The sequence below is a fragment of the Amia ocellicauda genome, chromosome 12, assembly GCF_036373705.1.
Source record: "Amia ocellicauda isolate fAmiCal2 chromosome 12, fAmiCal2.hap1, whole genome shotgun sequence".
In the NCBI taxonomy this organism is placed as follows: Eukaryota; Metazoa; Chordata; class Actinopteri; order Amiiformes; family Amiidae; genus Amia; species Amia ocellicauda.
The window spans coordinates 1,629,010-1,648,002 of NC_089861.1; the positions used below are offsets into that span (position 1 = coordinate 1,629,010).

General features: G+C 47.7%; 1 protein-coding gene across 4 annotated transcripts in view; it reads left to right on the top strand.

Moving 5' to 3' along the window:
- Positions 1-18,993, top strand: part of fstl5 (follistatin-like 5) — a 140,499-nt gene that overhangs the window by 98,629 nt on the left and 22,877 nt on the right. For 2 of the 4 annotated variants that reach the window (XM_066718038.1, XM_066718039.1), the window contains exons 7-10: positions 8,190-8,356; positions 10,900-10,932; positions 16,701-16,821; positions 18,258-18,419. In XM_066718038.1, the coding sequence (XP_066574135.1) occupies positions 8,190-8,356; positions 10,900-10,932; positions 16,701-16,821; positions 18,258-18,419 (483 nt within the window). The remainder of the gene's footprint in view (positions 1-8,189; positions 8,357-10,899; positions 10,933-16,700; positions 16,822-18,257; positions 18,420-18,993) is intronic. The other 2 variants (XM_066718040.1, XM_066718041.1) reach the window with 1 other exon arrangement.

Genomic DNA, 18,993 nt, shown 5'->3' on the forward strand with positions numbered 1-18,993 from the left:
TAGAGCCTATAAATATGAATTGCCAATAGACTCTCTCTGTAAAGTCGTTAATGTAATTTTGTGTCGCAGCTCAGCTGTAATACACAACCCTGCGCTAGAAAGCCATTCTCATCATCTCAGGGTCCCACAGAACTGGAATAAATCTGGAATCTTTCAGTACGAGCTACTGAAGTTAACGTGTTTATTCTTGATCCCTCTACAGTGTCGGAATGAGGATGTTTAATGTATAGTGCGTGTGTTTGTACTGTGCATTGATACCGTTCAGTCAGACTCGCAGACCTGCAAACAGAAACAACATGGCGACACAGAAAGTGTTTCAATGCCCGGGAACAAACAAAGCATCGAACCAGACTCATTAACTGAGAACTTGATGATAACTGGAAAACAATTATCAAATAGCACACAATGCACTCCACCACACATTGTTTCAAGCAGGCAAGCGACAGATTTGTGTTCTTCCCACAGTCTGGCACCCTCTGTGCACAACAGCACTTACAATTGAGAGGAATATGCTGAAAGAACGGTTGCGTGTGTTTGTTTGTGCGATTTGATGGTTTAATTTGAATTGTTTTGCATCTAGAAAGGAAGATATTTACAAGCAAGGAATATATGCACACACACACTCTCACACACATGCATGTACTGTGGAGTGAAAACACTATGTCAAGTGATCTTGTCATTTCTAAGCATTGCTTTATGGTGAAAAGAATTGAAGTTAACGTTTGCTATATAAGAGAAAACGACTACACTGCTGACTGAGTTCAGTTAATATAAGTAATATATAAATGCTCTGTTTTCCAGGGTTCAATCCCATGTAAACACTCATGAGATGAGAATAAAAAGAAAACAAACCCAACAAGCAATTGACAGTTAATATTAATTCTTTCACACTTTCTCTCTCTTGCTCTCTCTCGCTCTCTGGCAACCGCTACATTTGCTCTTCCAGATCCGTGTCTATTGGCAGACCGCTCTGTCGGTTCCTGGCAGCCCTGACGCACTTACATAACTGGCGCCACTTGGAGAGAAGTCTCGTACTCCGACCGTGCCTGCATCTGCCACTCCTCATGGAGATGTGCTTTTTATCACCTCTCCTTCCAATTAGCTGGTTCTGCGACAGAGTTTTTTCTCTCCCCTCCCTCCCTGTGACCTTTTCATACACTTCCATGGATCTGTCCAATCAGAAGGGCACCCCGTCTGACAAGCTTTACTTTTAGGTCCATTTCCGCGGTACGCACATCCGTAGCATCCGTGAGCGAACAGGACTGGGATACATGCTGTCATGAAGTCCGCGGTCATGTGACATCCTGTTGCATTACATCACGGCTCCTTCCTGTTCTGCTCCTGTGTGTTTCTGCTTTCTGATGGCTGGAGTGATGGTTAGGTGTTTTATGAGTCATATTCAATTCATTTAGCTATACTCTGTATTGGAATTAAGACTAGGGATCAGGATTGTATTTCAGTCGGGCTTGGGGTCGTGGACAAGGTTAGTGCCCCTGCGTCCGTGCGGTTTGGGGTTTCATTTCTACTGTGTCATCTAAGACTGGAGCGCTTAATGTGTGTTTGGTTCAGTTTTAGTGTCTTGGTATTGTTTGTGTGCGTGTGTGGGCAGTAAGTGACTAGAGCTACAATAATTTGTCTATTATTACCTCACGTTTTCCTCGTTTTCAGTGCTAATAGTCCCTTGAATATCGATGAGAACGGAGCTGGCTGCTTCGGGCGAGGTCCTCAAATGTGTCCTCCGAGGATTCGATCTCCCGGTCGAACCGGACGACAAGGCGTTGCCAGAACTTGCGGGTTATAGATGCTCAGTTTTGTTTTACCGTCAGTACTTACAGGTGAACACAGGTGTAACAAAAATGTATTCGGGTCAGCAGTGCTGTATACAGGCATGCCTCACATTAAAGAGTTGTCGTGTTTTCCCTGTTGATTTGGTTTGGTAACTCTGTCGTTGCACCTATTTTCAGTTTGTTTATTCAGTGATTGAAGCTCTGAGATCTGTGAGGCCGGGCTTAATGCTTTTAAACAAACAAACTGTCTTGACTCACTCCTGCCAGCCGAGAGGATAAAAGCCAGGCCCGGCGTTCCCCGCTGAGAGAGTCTGATTTCACAGGGCCGGGCAGGAGATGCTTTCTTTGTCACGAGCTGCAGAGAAACCGAAGCTGGCGAGTCTTTAGCTCCCAATTGCCGAGGACCACTTCACTGGCCCGTGTGTCGCGCTCTCCGTCTCCGGACTGGGCCAGTGAGTTGGGTTTGTTTGTGAATTAATAAAGATGCCAATTTAAAAATAAAAGCAGCCTAGAGAGACGTTATAATATTATTAGAAGATCCTCCACCCCCAGAAGTGCATTCACATTCAAATGTCTCTCCAGTCTCCTGTGTTTATTAAGACTCCCACTTCAGAGGTAGCTAAGGACGAGGCTTAAAATATCCCTTGTTCAAAAAGAGAGAGAGATGACCGTTTCCCTGAACATGCACTCTTCTGTTTCTGCACAAACCCAGTAGTGTGGTACCTCAACACACAGGTTTCCACTCACCCGTTTGCGCTGAAGTAACGGCGTCACGAACCTGTTCGAGTGCGCTTGAAACAGATGGGGTGATGGGGGAACTTCACGCATTTCAATTAAACTTATCAGTGCCATTATTTTGGTCGTATTTTGAGAAACGTGCAACAAAAGCCTGTTGTGCGTTCGCCGACTGTCACGTTGATTAACTGTTTGAGCCTTAATTGTTTTGTGCTGTGAAAAAACAGAAATTTCAGTCAACAGTCAGGGATCCATCACACTTCATTATTGTTTATGCCACGTCTGCGAGCGTTTGTGTTGCGAGTGTGTCAGCCACTAGCTTGGTCCGCCGGTTGGAAACGGGCCTGCTGAGCTGCAGAAATGTTTATTGTCCATTACAACCCAGTGTACTCTATTCTGTGGGAAAAGGTAAATTATTACAGGAAGAGAGGAGCAGAAGTAATGCTTTTATATTTGGCCAACTAATTCCTATCCCTGTGTTCACTGCAGGGGTTGGTTCTGGCCAAAAATACAGACAAAGACAAAGCAAATTACCCTGGCCACCTCAAAAGAAAAAGAAAACCCAAGAGCCTTACACAGAATGTCGATGTTGAATGGTTTTTGTGTGTTACTTGCCGTATTGCGTTATTGTTATGGGATATATGACTATTCATAATCAAACTCCCGTTCAACTGCCCTGGTGACAAGCCGGGCCATTTTCTTTGTTCTTCGTTTGTTGTGTCACGGCGAGTCTTTACACCATAAGTTATAGGTCTCGGGTGGCAGCTTGCTTTGGCCTCGGCGTAATGAATGGCCGCTGCAGGCTCTGTCAGTACGTCGAGGCTGGAGATGGATGTGTCGAGCGGCTCTGAGAAGAGAGGAGTGAGGAAACAATTGGAATGAATGAAGGAGAAACACCTGTGGCCGGGGGCATAAAACGCTCTCTCCTCTTCCTGCGCAACGGCCAGCTTTTTTGTTTTCAGGCTGCATCGCAGTGGCATTAAATCCAGAAGGCGTCGTTCTCGGCAAGATGTTAGTCTCCGGCGCATATTTATTCATGAAGTTGGTTGAATTATAAAAGAAGAAAAGAGAATAAAACGGAATACATTTCCAACAAAAACACAACTTTACTGACGGACGGATAGATATTCGCATTTACATAAGACTGACATGCAAGCCCACGCCACCACTGCGCTGTTGTCGGTCACACAATTGTATTGTACTCCAGCGCGGGGATTGCTTTTGTGTCCGGTGCTGTAGTGCTCAGAAAAGGCTGAAGCAAAAGGAAGACTCTGTAAAACTAGAGCAAAATCACAGTAAAACTTGAGTCAGAGTGTAGTCATGCGCTAAAAAAGCATTCCTTTGTAGTCTTCTTATTTACTGGCAATGCTTGACATGTCAATCAGAATCAATAAATATTGCAAGAGAGCGCTGTGTTATGTAATGTTTTCTGTTCTGATGTCTTCTCCCGTTTTATCTTCCGTGGACATCAGTATTGGGCAATCTCTCACACAGCCAGCGGTGCTTTATCGACACGAGACCCTTTCATCGACGGCACTGCGGTGCAATCAGCTCCACAGCAAGCATTTGAGAGAGAATCTGGAAAACTGAAACAAATAAGCAAACAGACACGCGGTGGACAGAACATCTGCCTTCCGATTCTTCTGTTGAGGTTGATTCCTGTGTTGAGGGTTTGACACATAAGTCAGAGACAGCGCGTTTCATTGTGGTGTCTCATTAGCCTGCTGCCGGAGGATGAAGCTGCTGCCCTGACCCGGCCTTTCACCGGCTTCGGGATTTCATGCTTCCAGAAGCAGAACAGATTGAGATAGAAGTTCCTCTAGCTCTGAAAGCATGGCTGCACTGCATAACCCATCTCATAAGAACATAAGACAGTGTCCAATCGAGAGGAGCCCATTCGCCCCATCGTGCTCGTTTGGTGTCCATTAATAACTAAGTGATCAAGGATCCTATCCAGTCTGTTTCTGAATGTTCCCAAATTGTCTCTTCAGCCACATCGCTGGGGAGTTTGTTCAGATTGTGACGCCTCTCTGTGTGAAGAAGTGTCTCCTGTTTTCTGTCTTGAATGCCTTGAAGCCCAATTTCCATTTGTGTCCCCGGGTGCGTGTGTCCCTGCTGATCTGGAAAAGCTCCTCTGGGTTGATGTGGTCGATGCCTTTCATGATTTTGAAGACTTGGATCAAGTCCCCACGTAGTTTCCTCTGTTTCAGGGTGAAAAGGTTCAGTTCCTCAGTCTCTCAGTAGGACATTCCCTTCAGACCTGGAATAAGTCTGGTTGCTCTCCTCTGAACTGCCTCTAGAGCAGCGATATCTTTCTTGAAGTGTGGAGCCCAGAACTGTCCACAGTATCCAGATGAGCTCTAACTAGTGCATTGCACAGTCTGAACATCACTGCCCTTGTTCTCAATTCTACACTTTTGACAATATACCCTAGCATTGTGTTTGCCTTTTTTATTGCTTCCCCACATTGCTTGGATGGAGAAAGTGAGGAGTCCACATAGACTCCTAGGTCTTTCTCATGCGTTACTTCATCTACTTCTATTTCCCCCATAGTGTAATTATAATGGACATTTTTGTTACCTGCATCTTGAGAACCGAACTCCAAGCTCCACACAGAGACTGTACGTTCAGAGGGATCACTGCAGCCACGTGTGGTCCGGTTACAGTCCCTCACAGCGCAGTGTTTCACAGTATCCCACTCAGGGAGTTATAGTGTTCGCTTGTTGTTTTTATAAATTAATTGGTCTTCCCGTCTCCCAGGTGAGGTGCGTTTCATTTCATTGCCAGCGAACACAGTGATCGTGCGATAAGTGTGAAGATAACCCAGGCTAAACACAAACTGCACAGAACTGTGTCTCTCAGTCTTTACAAAATGACAGACACGTCGAGAAATAGTGTCTCTACCACTGAGGTCTGCCTCCTGGACGCCCCCCCATCATCCACATCTGAGGTGCGAACACACACACACTCCCACTACACACCTATTTTTACGAATATGAAACGATGGCATCCGTCCGCATAGTGAGACTGGCACGAAGCCATCCTCACATCTGACTAGCGCCTCTGCCTGGTGCGGTCGGATTGAGGGGGAGAAAAAACTGCCAAGCAGCTCACAACACAGGAGAACAAGAGAACAGATGCTTATGTTGTCTGGCAGTTGAGAGTTGTTGACAGCCCTGGGTGAGGGCCTCTGCCAATCAATACACAGTCAAGGTCATTATTATTAATAATAGTAATAGAGAGCAGATCAGCAGATGGGAGAACAAGAGGGGGCTGTAGTCTGAGATCAGGGCTTGAGGGTCAGGAGGGTTTCATTTTCCACTCCGGACACACTCTTGTTTTCTGACAAAGACCCCACAGCCAGGGGAGAGTGCAGGCCGGGGGTCCCTCTGTCATTACAGACCGCTCATTCCTACGGTTCAGACGACACGGTCCTGGCGTTGAGTAGATGATGTTGACACAAGCTGGCCCAGTCATGCCGGATGAATCAGGACAGACTCCCTTTAGAGCTGTTGACTGTAGCAGACGCATCCTCGGCCGACCGTCAGTGTCTGTGTACTCAGCCCCAGGACAGACACCCCTACAGTGGACCCCCGCACTCTGATTATTCTCCTCCATTAGTTTTCCTTTCAGTCTTTCTCTCTTTGGCTCTGTTTTGTTTCCAGTGTTAATATTAATGGCATCTGACACGGGTCGTTCTCAGGGGGGATAAACTTTGACACGACGTCACCGACTGAGAGATGAAACTGCGCTGTCGGACCCCGGAGCGTCGTCTTCTTCTAAACCTAACAAGACGTCTGGCACAACGATGCGAGTAAAGAGTTCACCTAATTAAATGGTCTTGTGTACCTCCTTGTATCTCCAGCAGCACGTCCTGCATTTTTCATCTCCAGCGCCGCATCTGTGTGGTTTCGCAGGACGTAATTGGTCTGGCAGAGTAACGGAGAGACACTGCTGCGGTCCCTAGGGAAAATTCCATCTCATCCGTTGATTCACTCCCTGACCTTGAGCAAGTCACTTGACCTCAGTTAATGTTCCCGTCCCTTTAAGCTTTATAAATGCGAGGAAGCAGGCTCTCCTGCTGGAGATGAAAAATTGCCTCTCGGTCAGGCTGTGCCGGGTGAATATGTTGCAGACAGCCGGACAGACTGATGGATGTGAGAGCCCTGCGGACTGAGGGAACGCAACCTGTAGCGTAATTTTACCCCTGGGGTGAGTGATGTAGTCAGCCGTGGTGGAGCATCTCCATTCCCTGTGTAACGCAGCATTGTCTTCTAACAGTGAAGCATGTTTAGATGCTAGGTGAGCAACCAGACTTATTCCGGGTCTGAAGGGAACTTCCTACTGAGAGACTGAGGACCTGAACCTTTTCACCCTGGAACAGAGGAGACTACGTGGGGACTTGATCCAAGTCTTCAAAATCATGAAAGGCATCGACCACATCAAACCAGAGGAGCTTTTTCAGATCAGCAGGGACACACGCACCCGGGGACACAAATGGAAATTGGGCTTCAAGGCATTCAAGACAGAAAACAGGAGACACTTCTTCACACAGAGAGGCGTCACAATCTGAACAAACTCCCCAGCGATGTGGCTGAAGAGACAATTTGGGAACATTCAAAAACAGACTGGATAGGATCCTTGATCACTTAGTTATTAATGGGCACCAAACGAGCACGATGGGGCAAATGGCCTCCTCTCGATTGGAAACTGTCTTATATTCTAGATGTGTTTGTGCCTTTAACAGGGTCTGTTTTAGGCTGTGTGTGTGTGGATGTGGAGGTTGGTGTGTGTGTTGTGTGTGCGGTCAATTAACCCATCGAAATCAGACGTGCGTATGAAAGCAAACACGATGGCAGCCGCGTAACCTGAACGATCGCAGGAAGGACCTGAAACAGGAAATGGAGCAGAAACAGATCTGTATCCGTGATTTTTATGTGTGTCTTTTTTACAATGGACTTCTAAAACACCGCGGTCCAGTAGTAAAGAATACAAGTCACTGAAATCAGGAGCTCAACGGCTGGTGGGTCAATAACCCCCTCTCGCATCTGATATTGTATGCCTTTGCTTGTTTCTTAATTAAGTCCTTTGTGCCAATAAACACACATTAATTACACAGCATTCTTTTTGAACACAAATGCAAAAGCAGCGCCTGACCTCAGCAGTGAGCCAGGCGCCGCAGAGTGGAAGTGCGTTCATTGTGCGCTGGCATCGTGCTGTGGATGGGTGACATGCTCGCGAAGTGCGTCCTAATGCACTCAAAGATGTGACACAACTGGGTGTATGGGGGGGAGGTTATATCGTATGGAGAGGAGTGTGCTGCCACTGTGCGCACGCTCCTGCTGCTCCTCAAATCCTTCTCTGAAAGACAAAGACAATTTAGACGTTATCAGTGTGACTTTCAGGAAGATGAACTGGTTTCTGTGACTTGATCGGCCGCCCTATCGAGCCCCTTCCTCAGCATCCATATAACATCGATCAAGCACCTCTTCTGCAGCTTCCATGAATGTAAACAAAGTGCTTTGATCGCAGACATCCGGCTCTGGAAATGCACTGTCTCCCCGCACCCCCCTGGCCCGCCTCGCATTTCCCTCTGACTGTTCTGTTTCCTGTCAAAGCCACACACACCGTCAGACTCTCACTCCCCGCTCTGTCTTCCCGTCCCAGATGTGCTCCAGCTGACCCTGCCTGAGGACCAGGCCGTGAGCCTCACCACCACCACAGTTGGTCAGAGCGCGGTGCTGACCTGCGGCATCCTGGGAGAGCAGAGACCCCCGATCGTCTGGAAGCGCAACAACGTGGTCCTGAACTCCCTGGACCTGGAGGACATCAACGTGAGTATCCAGCCCAGAGGATCGGGGCATATCATTAGAGAGGCAGACTGAATACTTTATAGGATGTGCAATTAGCCTTAATTGACATCTAAATGAAGTCCCCAGCACTAAATTAAGCTTGGGATGTTAATGCTCTAACTAATTTTCTGTCACCTGCTCCAATTGTGTTTTCTTTTCACCTTGAGGCAATGATAGATATGTTACTTTCTGCTAACATGTTTTATATTAGTTAAGTTTATAATAATGTATTTATAACCTTAACGTCTCATGAGGCTGAACAACCGAGCATAAAGAGAGAGCCGAGCAGATTGACAACAGCAACCAAACAAGGAAGACAGACTTCACTGGGCTTCAGTGTGTGTGTGTGTGTGTGCGTGAGTGTGAGTGTGAGTGTGGCAGAGAGAGAGAGAGTCAGTTGTGTCTGACAGAGAGAGGGAGTCTGTGTGTTAGACAGAGACAGTGAGAGTGTGTGCTTGTGCGTGTGCGTGTGCGTGAGTGTGTGTGTGTGTTTATGGACAGGATCTGTGTCCTGATCTCAGGTGTGTTAGTCCTGCTGGGGGAGCCACTGTGTTTACTCTCACTCACTCTAATTGCCGTTGTAATAATCCCCCCGGTGTGCGCCTCCAGTCCTATCCACATGATGTGTGTGAATCGTCGCTCTCTGTTCGTGCCCGTGTGTGTGTGTGTGTTTGTGTTTGTGTGTGTGTGCGTGTGTATGTGTGTGTGTGCATGTGTGCATGTATGTGTGTGTGTGTGCATGTGCGTGTGTGTGCCGTCTCTGGTGGACGGCGCCGCTTCCTTGGACTCCTGTTTGTCAGACGTCCCTCTTACCCCCCCGCCCCCTGAGTCCCCCATCCCTCCTAGCAGGAGACGCTGCTGGGAGAGCAAGACAGGACTGATTGCGTAAGACTGGGCTGATTGTTGCATCAGAGGCAGAGACTCCCAAGTCAAGTGATGTAGAAGGAGGCAGGAGGTGCAACATAAGACAGCTTAAGACTGGAAAATGTGGGGATATACATAGCCTCTCTCCAACGCAGAAACCTCACAGCAGAACAAAAACAAAACAGGTCCGTACAGGTGGAACACAAACTCCGTCTGCCCAAATCTAGAAATCACAAATAAAGACGCACGGAGATGAAGGCGCGCAGCACGGCAATGTTCAGGTAGGCCCGATAATTAGGACTGATGTTGCCTGGGGTCAGGGCATCTGCCCGTCAATAAATACACAGAAAAGAACGTTTTTAATGCGTGCGTTTCTGGAGATTAATTTCTTGTTATGCAATTTCAATTTGCAATTTCACTGTGCTGTTACTACACTATGCTTATTGTACTGCATAGTTTACCACACTGGCACACACTGTTATTTACCAGCTAACTGCCATTCCACCAATAGAGGAACAGACAGGTGACAATGGCCAGACAATGGACCAGCTGTCCAACTGTCCAACAATGGCCACAAAACAACTGATCTGAGGCACCTTCTAACCATGAATGCTTCACACAGCACAGGGAAGTCCCTGTCTATTCAGAGACACACACACACGGCCTTTCTGCGTTTTTAAGATGCAGTTCACTACATAAACGCACCTCTCCACTCATCCGGTGCAGGTTTTTGTGGAGAGCTGAGGGATTGAGGTTTGCATCTCTGAGGGGGAGCGTCCTCTCTAGAAATGCAGCAACAATCATCCTCTTCTGCACATCGTCCGTCACTCTCTCGCATGTTTTGATCGGCACAAACATGGTGGCTAATTTAATTACTTTCTGACAGGTTCGGCCTGAGGAGGGGGAGGCCGGGCGGTGGGCTCCATCTGGCGCCGCTGTGTCTAATTAGGCTCATATGAAACGCGAGTGAAGGGAAATTACAAAATCAGAGCTACGTTCGTCTATCATGTTCAGGACAACAAATTGTACCGTATAGACATAACTGTGTCCGTCTGACCGTGTTATGTTGCATAGTTTTCATCGAGGGTTCATCTTCTGGTTTTGTGGATGTTTCCTCCTCTACCTGGCGTTGTAAACAATCTGCATTTCAATTACTTGCCTTATATGCAAATTCGCTTCTTAACAGCTGTATCATTGTTCTGCTGTGACGGGCTTGCATCACCAATGAAAAACACGCCGATGTGTCAGCAGAGCACATCGACAGCGCAGGGAAGCGGTGCACGTAAATGGACAGCTCGCTCTCGGCAAGCCTCTTCTGTCCATTCTCTTGGATAGTGAGCGATATCAGCGATATCAGCGATATCACCTCTGTTTGCCAGTATGTCTATGGAAACATTGTAGCATCCCTTCAAGAGAAAGTGTTGCAGTTTATTGAAACATAAGGTTTGTGTGGATGTCATTCTTCACTTCCTAGTCTTGTTTAGGATTTGTGTAGCTAACCAGAATAGTTCCCGACATGTCTGCTGCTTTCCGGGACGGTTCGGAGTGAATGCCGCGTGTGTGTGTATATGTTTGTGTGCGTGTGTGTGTCCCTTCCTGACCTTCCCTCTGTGCCTAATACGCAACGTGCTTCTCGTTCCAACTCCACTCTCTCCCAACAGATACTGCCGCCCTCTTTACAACTTCCCGCGGAGGTAGGTGTGTCTGTGAGCCGCTGTCTACCACGCACGATCACAGCCCATAAAGCTAATGAAGTATTCCGCCTAATCTCCCCTCCAGGGCATTTGAGCTCCTAATAGCTGCGCTGGCTTTTTATGTCGTCACACCGGAACCAGACCGCAGTCAGCGCCGTAACCAGGCCCGTCTCTCGCAGAAAGGTCACTGTCTTCAGAAGAGCTGCGTGTCTTAAAGGAGACTCGCTCACACAGGCACCTCAGATACCCTGACAGCTTTCCTCCGTGTCACGGATTGTAAAACGCTCCTCCTGGTTTGTTCAATCAACAAAGCGCGATGAAAAACAGCCAATTAGCCAATTTGAATGACTTCTCCTCCTGGGACCCTTTGCTCTACATTCACTTAACGCCTGACCTCATCAGATTAAGAGGTAACACATTCCAGAACGGGGGAAAAACACTCCAGATATCCCTCAGAACAGGCTTATCTGAAGCGCAGAGTTAATGAATCAACACGGATCCCTGCTGGTGACATTGTCGTGAGATTATTAGAAGAGCAGTGTAAATCGGTTCATTAGCTTTATGGCTTTCCGACACTGTGGTTCTTTGGCAGAACGTGATGATGCAGCACTTTTCTGTTTTAATAATTGTCTGTTCATGTTGCACTGTGAATAAAGAAATCAATAATCATCACGTCCACACAGACACACCGGGACAAAACCTCTCACTAACACATTGTCTTGCTTGTGTGTCTGCACTTGTTTGGCTGGATAAAGACGTCGGGGCGGAGATGTGCGTCTCATCTCTGTTGATTTGCCCTGGCGGTGTGTGTCACTGTGTCCGTCTGCCTGGGATACCCACTGTGTGCGTCTGTATCGACATGGGTGTTTGCAAACGTCTCGCAAACTCCGAACAACACAAAGACGCGTGGAGATGATATGGATGTCAAGGTTTGGAATAAGAAGGAGACTGAATATGTAATACATGGATCTGAACACAAAGTGATGTCATTCAGCAAGAAACACAGATCAGAGATGAACTAAAGCAGCTATCGAATGGATCCCAAGATATATAAAAAAACATCTTGAGGATCCCTCCATCCAGGCAGTTGATTATATATAAATGCATAGATATGGTTATATTTAGAGGTATGTGGAATCATTTTTGTTAGACCTTTAGTGTATTCAATCATGTAGATTAATATGAGAGAGAGATTGAGAGAGAGAGAGAGAGAGAGAGAGAGAGAGACAGGAATGAGAGAGGGAGAGGCAGAGGGAGAGGGTGAGAGAGAGAGATGGGGAAGAGAGAGACAGGGAGAGGGAGAGAGAGAGTGAGTTAAAATGCTCATAAGACCAAATTGCAATGAAAAATTGATATACACAAGACTGAATGCATTTAGGGTCTATTGGGAATGACTCCACATGCCTCCAAATGTCACCACTGAAGTATCGCAGCATCAGCCATCTGACCGCGTTGTGTAACTCTGAGCCTCGCGGCCCAACACTGCCCTGCACGGTTCATGAGCTGCCGTGAGAGCGTCTGGACAAGGAGACGAAAACCACGAGCAGCGCCGGCCGCATCAGGTCTCCAGCGCTCCTGCCCTCTCTCGGCATTTCTGTGTGTTAATAAAAGCAAATATACTGCTCAAAAAAACCACGGGAACACTTAAATCGCACATCGGATCTCGATGAACGAAATATATTAAAGATCAAAATCTTTACTGTACATTGTGTTATTCATTGGGAACAAAATGACATAACAACAGTCAATGGAAACCAGATTGAGGGCTTGATTCACAAACTCACACTGAAAATAAACAATTGAAATCACAGGCTGTTCCAACTTGCGTGAATATCATCACTGCAACTCATAATGTGACTCTGTAGTGTGTATGGCCCCCAATGCCTGTATGCACTCCGACAATGTCTGGGCATGCTCCTGATGAGACGGCGGATGGTGTCTTGGGGGATCTCCTCCCAGACCTGGATCAGGGCATTAGTGAGCTCCTAGACAGTCTGTGGTGCTACTTGGTGGCATCGGATGCACCGATACATAACATCCCAAAGGTTCTCAATTGGATTCAGGTCTGGGGAACGTGAGGGCCAGTCAATGTCATCAACGCCTTCGGCATCCAGGAACTGCCTACACACTCTGGCCACATGAGGCCGGGCATTGTCCTGCACCTGGAGGAACCCAGCACCCACTGCACCAGCATAAGGTCTGACGATGGGTCTGAGGATTTCATCCCGGTACCTAACAGCAGTCAGGGTACCGTTGGCTAGCACGTGGAGGTCTGTGCGACCCTCCAAGGATATGCCTCCCCAGACCATCACTGACCCACCGCCAAACCGGTCATGCTGGATGATGTTGCAGGCAGCATAACGTTCACCACGGCAACTCCAGACTCTTTCACGTCTGTCACATGTGCTCAGTGTGGACCTGCTCTCATCTGTGAAGAGAACAGGGCGCCAATGGCGGACGGGCCAATTCTGGCATTCTCTGGCGAATGCCAATCGAGCTGCACGGTGCTGGGCTGTGAGCACAGGTCCCACTATTGGATGTTGGGCCCTCATGCCACCCTCATGGAGTCTGTTTCTGACAGTTTGGTCAGAAACATGCATACCAGTAGCCTGCTGGAGGTCATTTTGTAGCGCTCTGGCAGTGCTCCTCCTGTTCCTCCTCACACAAAGGAGCAGATACCGGTCCTGCTGCTGGGTTGATGCCCTTCTACGGCCCTGTCCAGCTCTCCTCGTGTAACGGCCCATCTCTTGGTATCTCCTCCAGGCTCTTGAGACTGTACTGGGAGACGCAGCAAACCTTCTTGCGACGGCACGTATGGATGTGCCATCCTGGAGGAGCTGGACTACCTGTGCAACCTGAATGGGCTGCAGGTACCGCCTCATGCTACCAGTAGTGACAAGGACACTAGCAAAACACAAAACTAGAGAAGAATCAGTCAGGAAGGATAAGGAGAGAGCAATTGTCAGTGGCCACCACCTGCAAAACCATAACCTTTTTGGGGGTTGTCTTGCTGTTGCCTCTCCAGTGCACCTGCTGTCACTTTCATTTGCACCAGAACAGGTGACATTGATTCACAATCGCTTAGGCTTCCTAACTGGACAGATTGATATCCCTGAAGTTTAATTGACTTGGTTTTATACTGTGATGATTACGTGTTCCCTTAATTTTTTTGAGCAGTGTATGATCGTTGTCTTAATTGCGAATCCGTATCCCCATCTTCTGTGGCTCCGGAGTCATTTATCCCATTGTTTTCATCTTTAATAACAGGAGACGTTCTTCTTATTCATTCTCCTTCAATTATTATTCCAACTTGAACGTTTCCTGGAAAAGTATCTCTGTTTAAGCCGTGTTACGAGATCTAACCAGAGCAATTCTCATCAGTGTGTTCATTATTAATGTTGTATGCTATTATTTTATCTGACAGTCTCTGGATGATTCATGTCTGCTCCTCTGAGTTAAAGAGCAGGTGAATCCCTCGGGATTTCAGAAAGGCACGAGATATTCTGTCTGTTGAGATGCCGCTGCCTTTTTAAACTTTCTAACACCACTCTTTTAGCCATTTTCAAATAATAAAGGTAAACGAGGCATCGGGCCTGGTGCCCTGGAGACTAATGATGGTTTCCCACTGGGCTGGATGCAGATTTTGCTTACAGTCGCTCTGATAACAGACACCTATTTGTCTTCCCAAACTGCATGCACTTCGGCTCAGTCATACTTCACCTGCGGCTTGATTGATCGCCTTCCTTCCCTCCGCTGTACACAGATGATTGAAAATAGACCACTCTCTCTCCCTCTCCCTGTACCTCTCTCACTCTCTCTCGCTCTCTCTCTCTCTCCTTCTCTCTCTGTAATCAACCCACTCTTCAGAACTGGTTAATTGTACTCTTCTGTCGTGTTGTTTTCTGTGGGTTTGTTTTATCTCGTGGCGGTTGTCCTTCCCTGTCGCGGGCTGTTGCCTCCCGTGTGTCCCCTGACAGGCGGAGAGATTGGAGGCAGCTGCCGTCTCTCAGTGGCTCTCGAATGCGCCGGGCCGGAGACCTCGGCTGCGGCGCACCCGATCGCAGCACCCTCGTTAACAATAATAACGGCGGCACTTCCGCACATATGCCGCACACATTACTTAATTTCCCTGAATCTGTCGTGAACATGAATTAATGATACGCGCGCAATTTCACAAAACAAACCGCTTGATGGCAGTTATTAATCGTGCTTGTAATCGTTTTCCTGATTGAGGCCATCGGAGTCATCAGCCCCTTTAGAAGTTAAAGGGTGGAGAATTAATGCCCCATGGACATTATAATAGAGACTGCAGCTCCGCACATGTGGTTGTGTGTCTGTCGGTATAGTGTGGTGTTAGGGTCAAAACCCATGCCGGTAGGGATGCTGTCGATTAATATTTGAGCGGGGAAAACGTGGAGAATGTTTTAGAAATGGAATCTGACGGTTCAGTTCAACTGACGGATCCGAGTATGTGTGGTATTTGGGGGGATAAAGGCAGGTTTGGCTTTAAAGAAAACCACTAAACTAACACAACCTGCTAACAATAAAACATGAAACCTCTAGTCCAGATTGAAGTCTCTCCGGTGGCGACACCTCCGTTCCTTCACCATGTTTTGCACGTTCCTCTCCTCCATGTCCCCCGAAGGAATAACTCAAGGACTCCGCAGAATTCAGCGAGTTTTCCTGCAGCGCAATTCATCACGTCGCCTAAGGCATGGTTAGAAGTGCCCTGTGCAATCTGCTCTACATCACTGGGGTTTTAAAACATTACATCTTCTGATGCCGCCTTTCATCGCCTCACCGCTGACCGCAGCCCGGCACAACGATGTTGACAGCCTGGACGTGCTCGGCATTCCTCTCCACGAAAGGTGTGGGGGGGGATAAAGTAAATCTACCTCCTGGGGGAACCGACTCTCTCCCATTGAGAAGTCGTGCTCTGCGTTAACCTTCAAAACGGTTCTATCCGCCAAAAACAAACAAACGAAAAATCACTTGAGCGAAGGAGGAGAAATGTTTCTCCACTCAAAGCAATTTCAAGATCTCAGCTCAGTGTGGGGAGGGATGCGCGAGTTTAATGCCTTTCCGCCTGCCTCCCGTCTCGTCTGTTTAATGATGTTCTGCTTAGAAGTAAGTTTATATTCTTCCTGACATAGTCTCTCTAGTGTGAACTTTGACGTGTGTATTTATTTATTCATCCAGATGTGTTGTTAATGCGCAACTCAGTGCCGTTTCCTGGACGTGAAGAAAGCCGCCATTTTGTGATTTTAGTTGTCATATTCTTCCTGAAGCTCCTTTTGCATTTAGACTCATTTTGTCATTGCAAACAGTAACATATTAACCTGGATAGCCTTAAAATTATTGCATTTAATAAGACTGGGACTGGAAAAGTGCAAGAAAGTGCATGAAAGTGTCCTATTAAAGCAAAACATCTCTGGATTGGAGCAGGAAGCTGTTTCAGCAGTGTGTGGAACGGGACAGTAGGATTCATCGCCCGTCCTCCAAAGTTCGGCACAAAGTTATTGCTTTTAGGCAGCTAATTATCACAAAATGGGAAAAATGGCTGACAAAACATTGAAAGTAATCAACCGGCTTGATATAGATGCAACATGCTCTCACGTTTGTATTTAATTTTATTGGTATTTATCTCTTATTCTATCTAGATTGTTTAATAGTGTGTTGGGAAGAATGTAAGAACTGCAAATTAACTTTTCCGTGTTTTCTTTCTCTGTCTCTTCGTTCCTCTCTTCCTCCATCTGTGTCTTCCCCAGGACTACGGAGACGACGGCTCTCTGTACATCACCAAGGCCACCACGACCCACCTTGGGAATTACAGCTGCCACGCCCAGGGCTACGAGAAGCCCTCTCAGACCCACATGCTGCAGGTCAACGGTGAGAGCAGCAGCCTCGTTCCCTGCACGCGAGGGAGCGAGGTCCGAATCCTGAGAGGAATGTCTCCTCGCTGATACTCACATCTAAATGCATAATGACTTCTGACTTCCATTTAAACTGTAGTTGAAGATAAGATCTCCTTTCAATTGGTTAAAAATAAATTAGCTGACCGTAGGTGCTGATTACAGACATGGTGGGGAGACAGGCGGTCGAGCACTCCGAGAACTGCGGTCCAGCGCCTGTCTCTGCTCTGACCGACGTGCCACTTACGACCACGTGCGATTATGATGATGGTTCTATTTTGAACATCAATTTAAGAGTGAAGCCCAGAGAGCATGATGGCACAAAGCTGGCCCCGTGACTCTCAATCAAAATTGAAGCGATATTCCAGCTAAAAATTAGGCGAGGGACGCTTGACTTCCTGCTGAATAAGCAGCTTGTCTGAGCAGGGTCTTGAATTACAGGATGATCTGCCACATCCTCAATGCTGCGATCCTCTAATTCACCACGGGGTTCAGACCCAAGTCTCCAAGCATGGGGCGCAGTGGTTTTACCTTTCTATTCTCTTTTTGAAGAGGGGCGCTTCTGGTCTCGGTAAACGATGCCCGTGGCTCCGTATGTCTGTGTGATTATCGGCGAATGTGTACAGGACGGATACTAAGTTATTGCACACATTTTCAATGACAGGGCCTGCCCGAGAGTTTGCGTTCGCCTCTCTGCGGCTCCGACAGGCTTGTTAACGGCGTGTAGCAGATTCGAGCAGGTTAAGCACATGAGAGAAAACAGATGGCGCGGCCAGACCCTCTGTTCACCTCGCTGTATTGTGCGTCACTCTGTTCCCACAGACTAATTTAAGGAGGCGATCTCTGAAGTTAAAATAAGACAAGAAAAATAAATTAAACCTCCATAAAGCGGCGCTGGTAATAACTCATTACTCTGCTGCCGCTCTTCCTGTTCGCTGTGTGCAGACTGTAATATGAAAATAAGTTCTGGGTAGTTAATTCAATCTGAGCTCTTCGTGTTTAATGCGGCGGTTAATTTCAGAGCCGGTTGTGGAAATGTTTCGGTGGATTCGTTTTAGGAGCGCATTAGCGGCAATGCTTGGCGGGCTTTGGCTCCGGCCGGGGTGACATCATCCCCCCTTTCAGCTCGACTCAAAACCCAGGCCTACTGCGGGATGTTTGGCCTTCGGGTCCTGTCCTTTGTGTGTGTGTTTTTGTTTTAAATAACCTTTGTCAAGCTGTTTAGTGACACACAATAGGTGTAGGAAATGGGATGGATTCCCATTGAGAGATATGTTAATGCCCGGGCAGCAAGTGGAATGAGTTGGCATCTCTTTCTGGAAACCGGCCTCCTATTCAGGGGCTGCATTGAAACCCCCTGAGAGACGGCTTTATATTTAACTGGAGTTTTTCTCTCCTCTACCCCCCACACAGTTCCTCCTGTGATCCAGGTGTACCCAGAGAGCCAGGCCCGAGAGCCGGGCGTCACAGCGAGCCTCCGCTGCCACGCCGAGGGCATCCCCAACCCAGAGCTCGGCTGGCTGAAGAATGGCATGGACATCACGTCTAAGCTGTCCAAGCAGCTGACACTGCAAGGTACGTGCCCATCCGACATCAAGTGTGCGGCTCGTGGCACAGGGGGTCCCTATGGAGAGTGGGAGAGAGCAGGGCACCACGGGGCTCAGAGAGAGATGGGGTCCGAGAGCCAGTGGACGCAGGACAGGTCACTTCCCAAAGCTTGACGTGTCACGACCGGACCGGATCTCGATCTGCTAGTGGAACACATACATGTGGACGTGTTTTCCTCTCCGTGGCCGAAGTGAGGACCAGAAGCTGAGGCAGCTCTGGAGTTACTCGGCTCCACAGACGCTGAAATCGAACCCGATCCTTTCATATTGACAGCCCATAATTTCCCCCAGTTGATGGATATAATTAGCTGTAATTAGAGGACATTTCTCACAGGTGTTCCTGCTGTAGGTGTGCAGGTCAAGGGGCTTCAGTTGGATACTTGTGAACACAGTGGAAATTGATCACAATTCACCCTCTTCGTTATTCCAGCTACATAGTAAATAGACTGGCTTGCCAGCGGTGCAAGTCGTGTGTGCCGATGCACTGCGGACGAAAGCACGGCAGGCTGGTGCTCTTCTCCTGGACACTGGGATACTCTCTG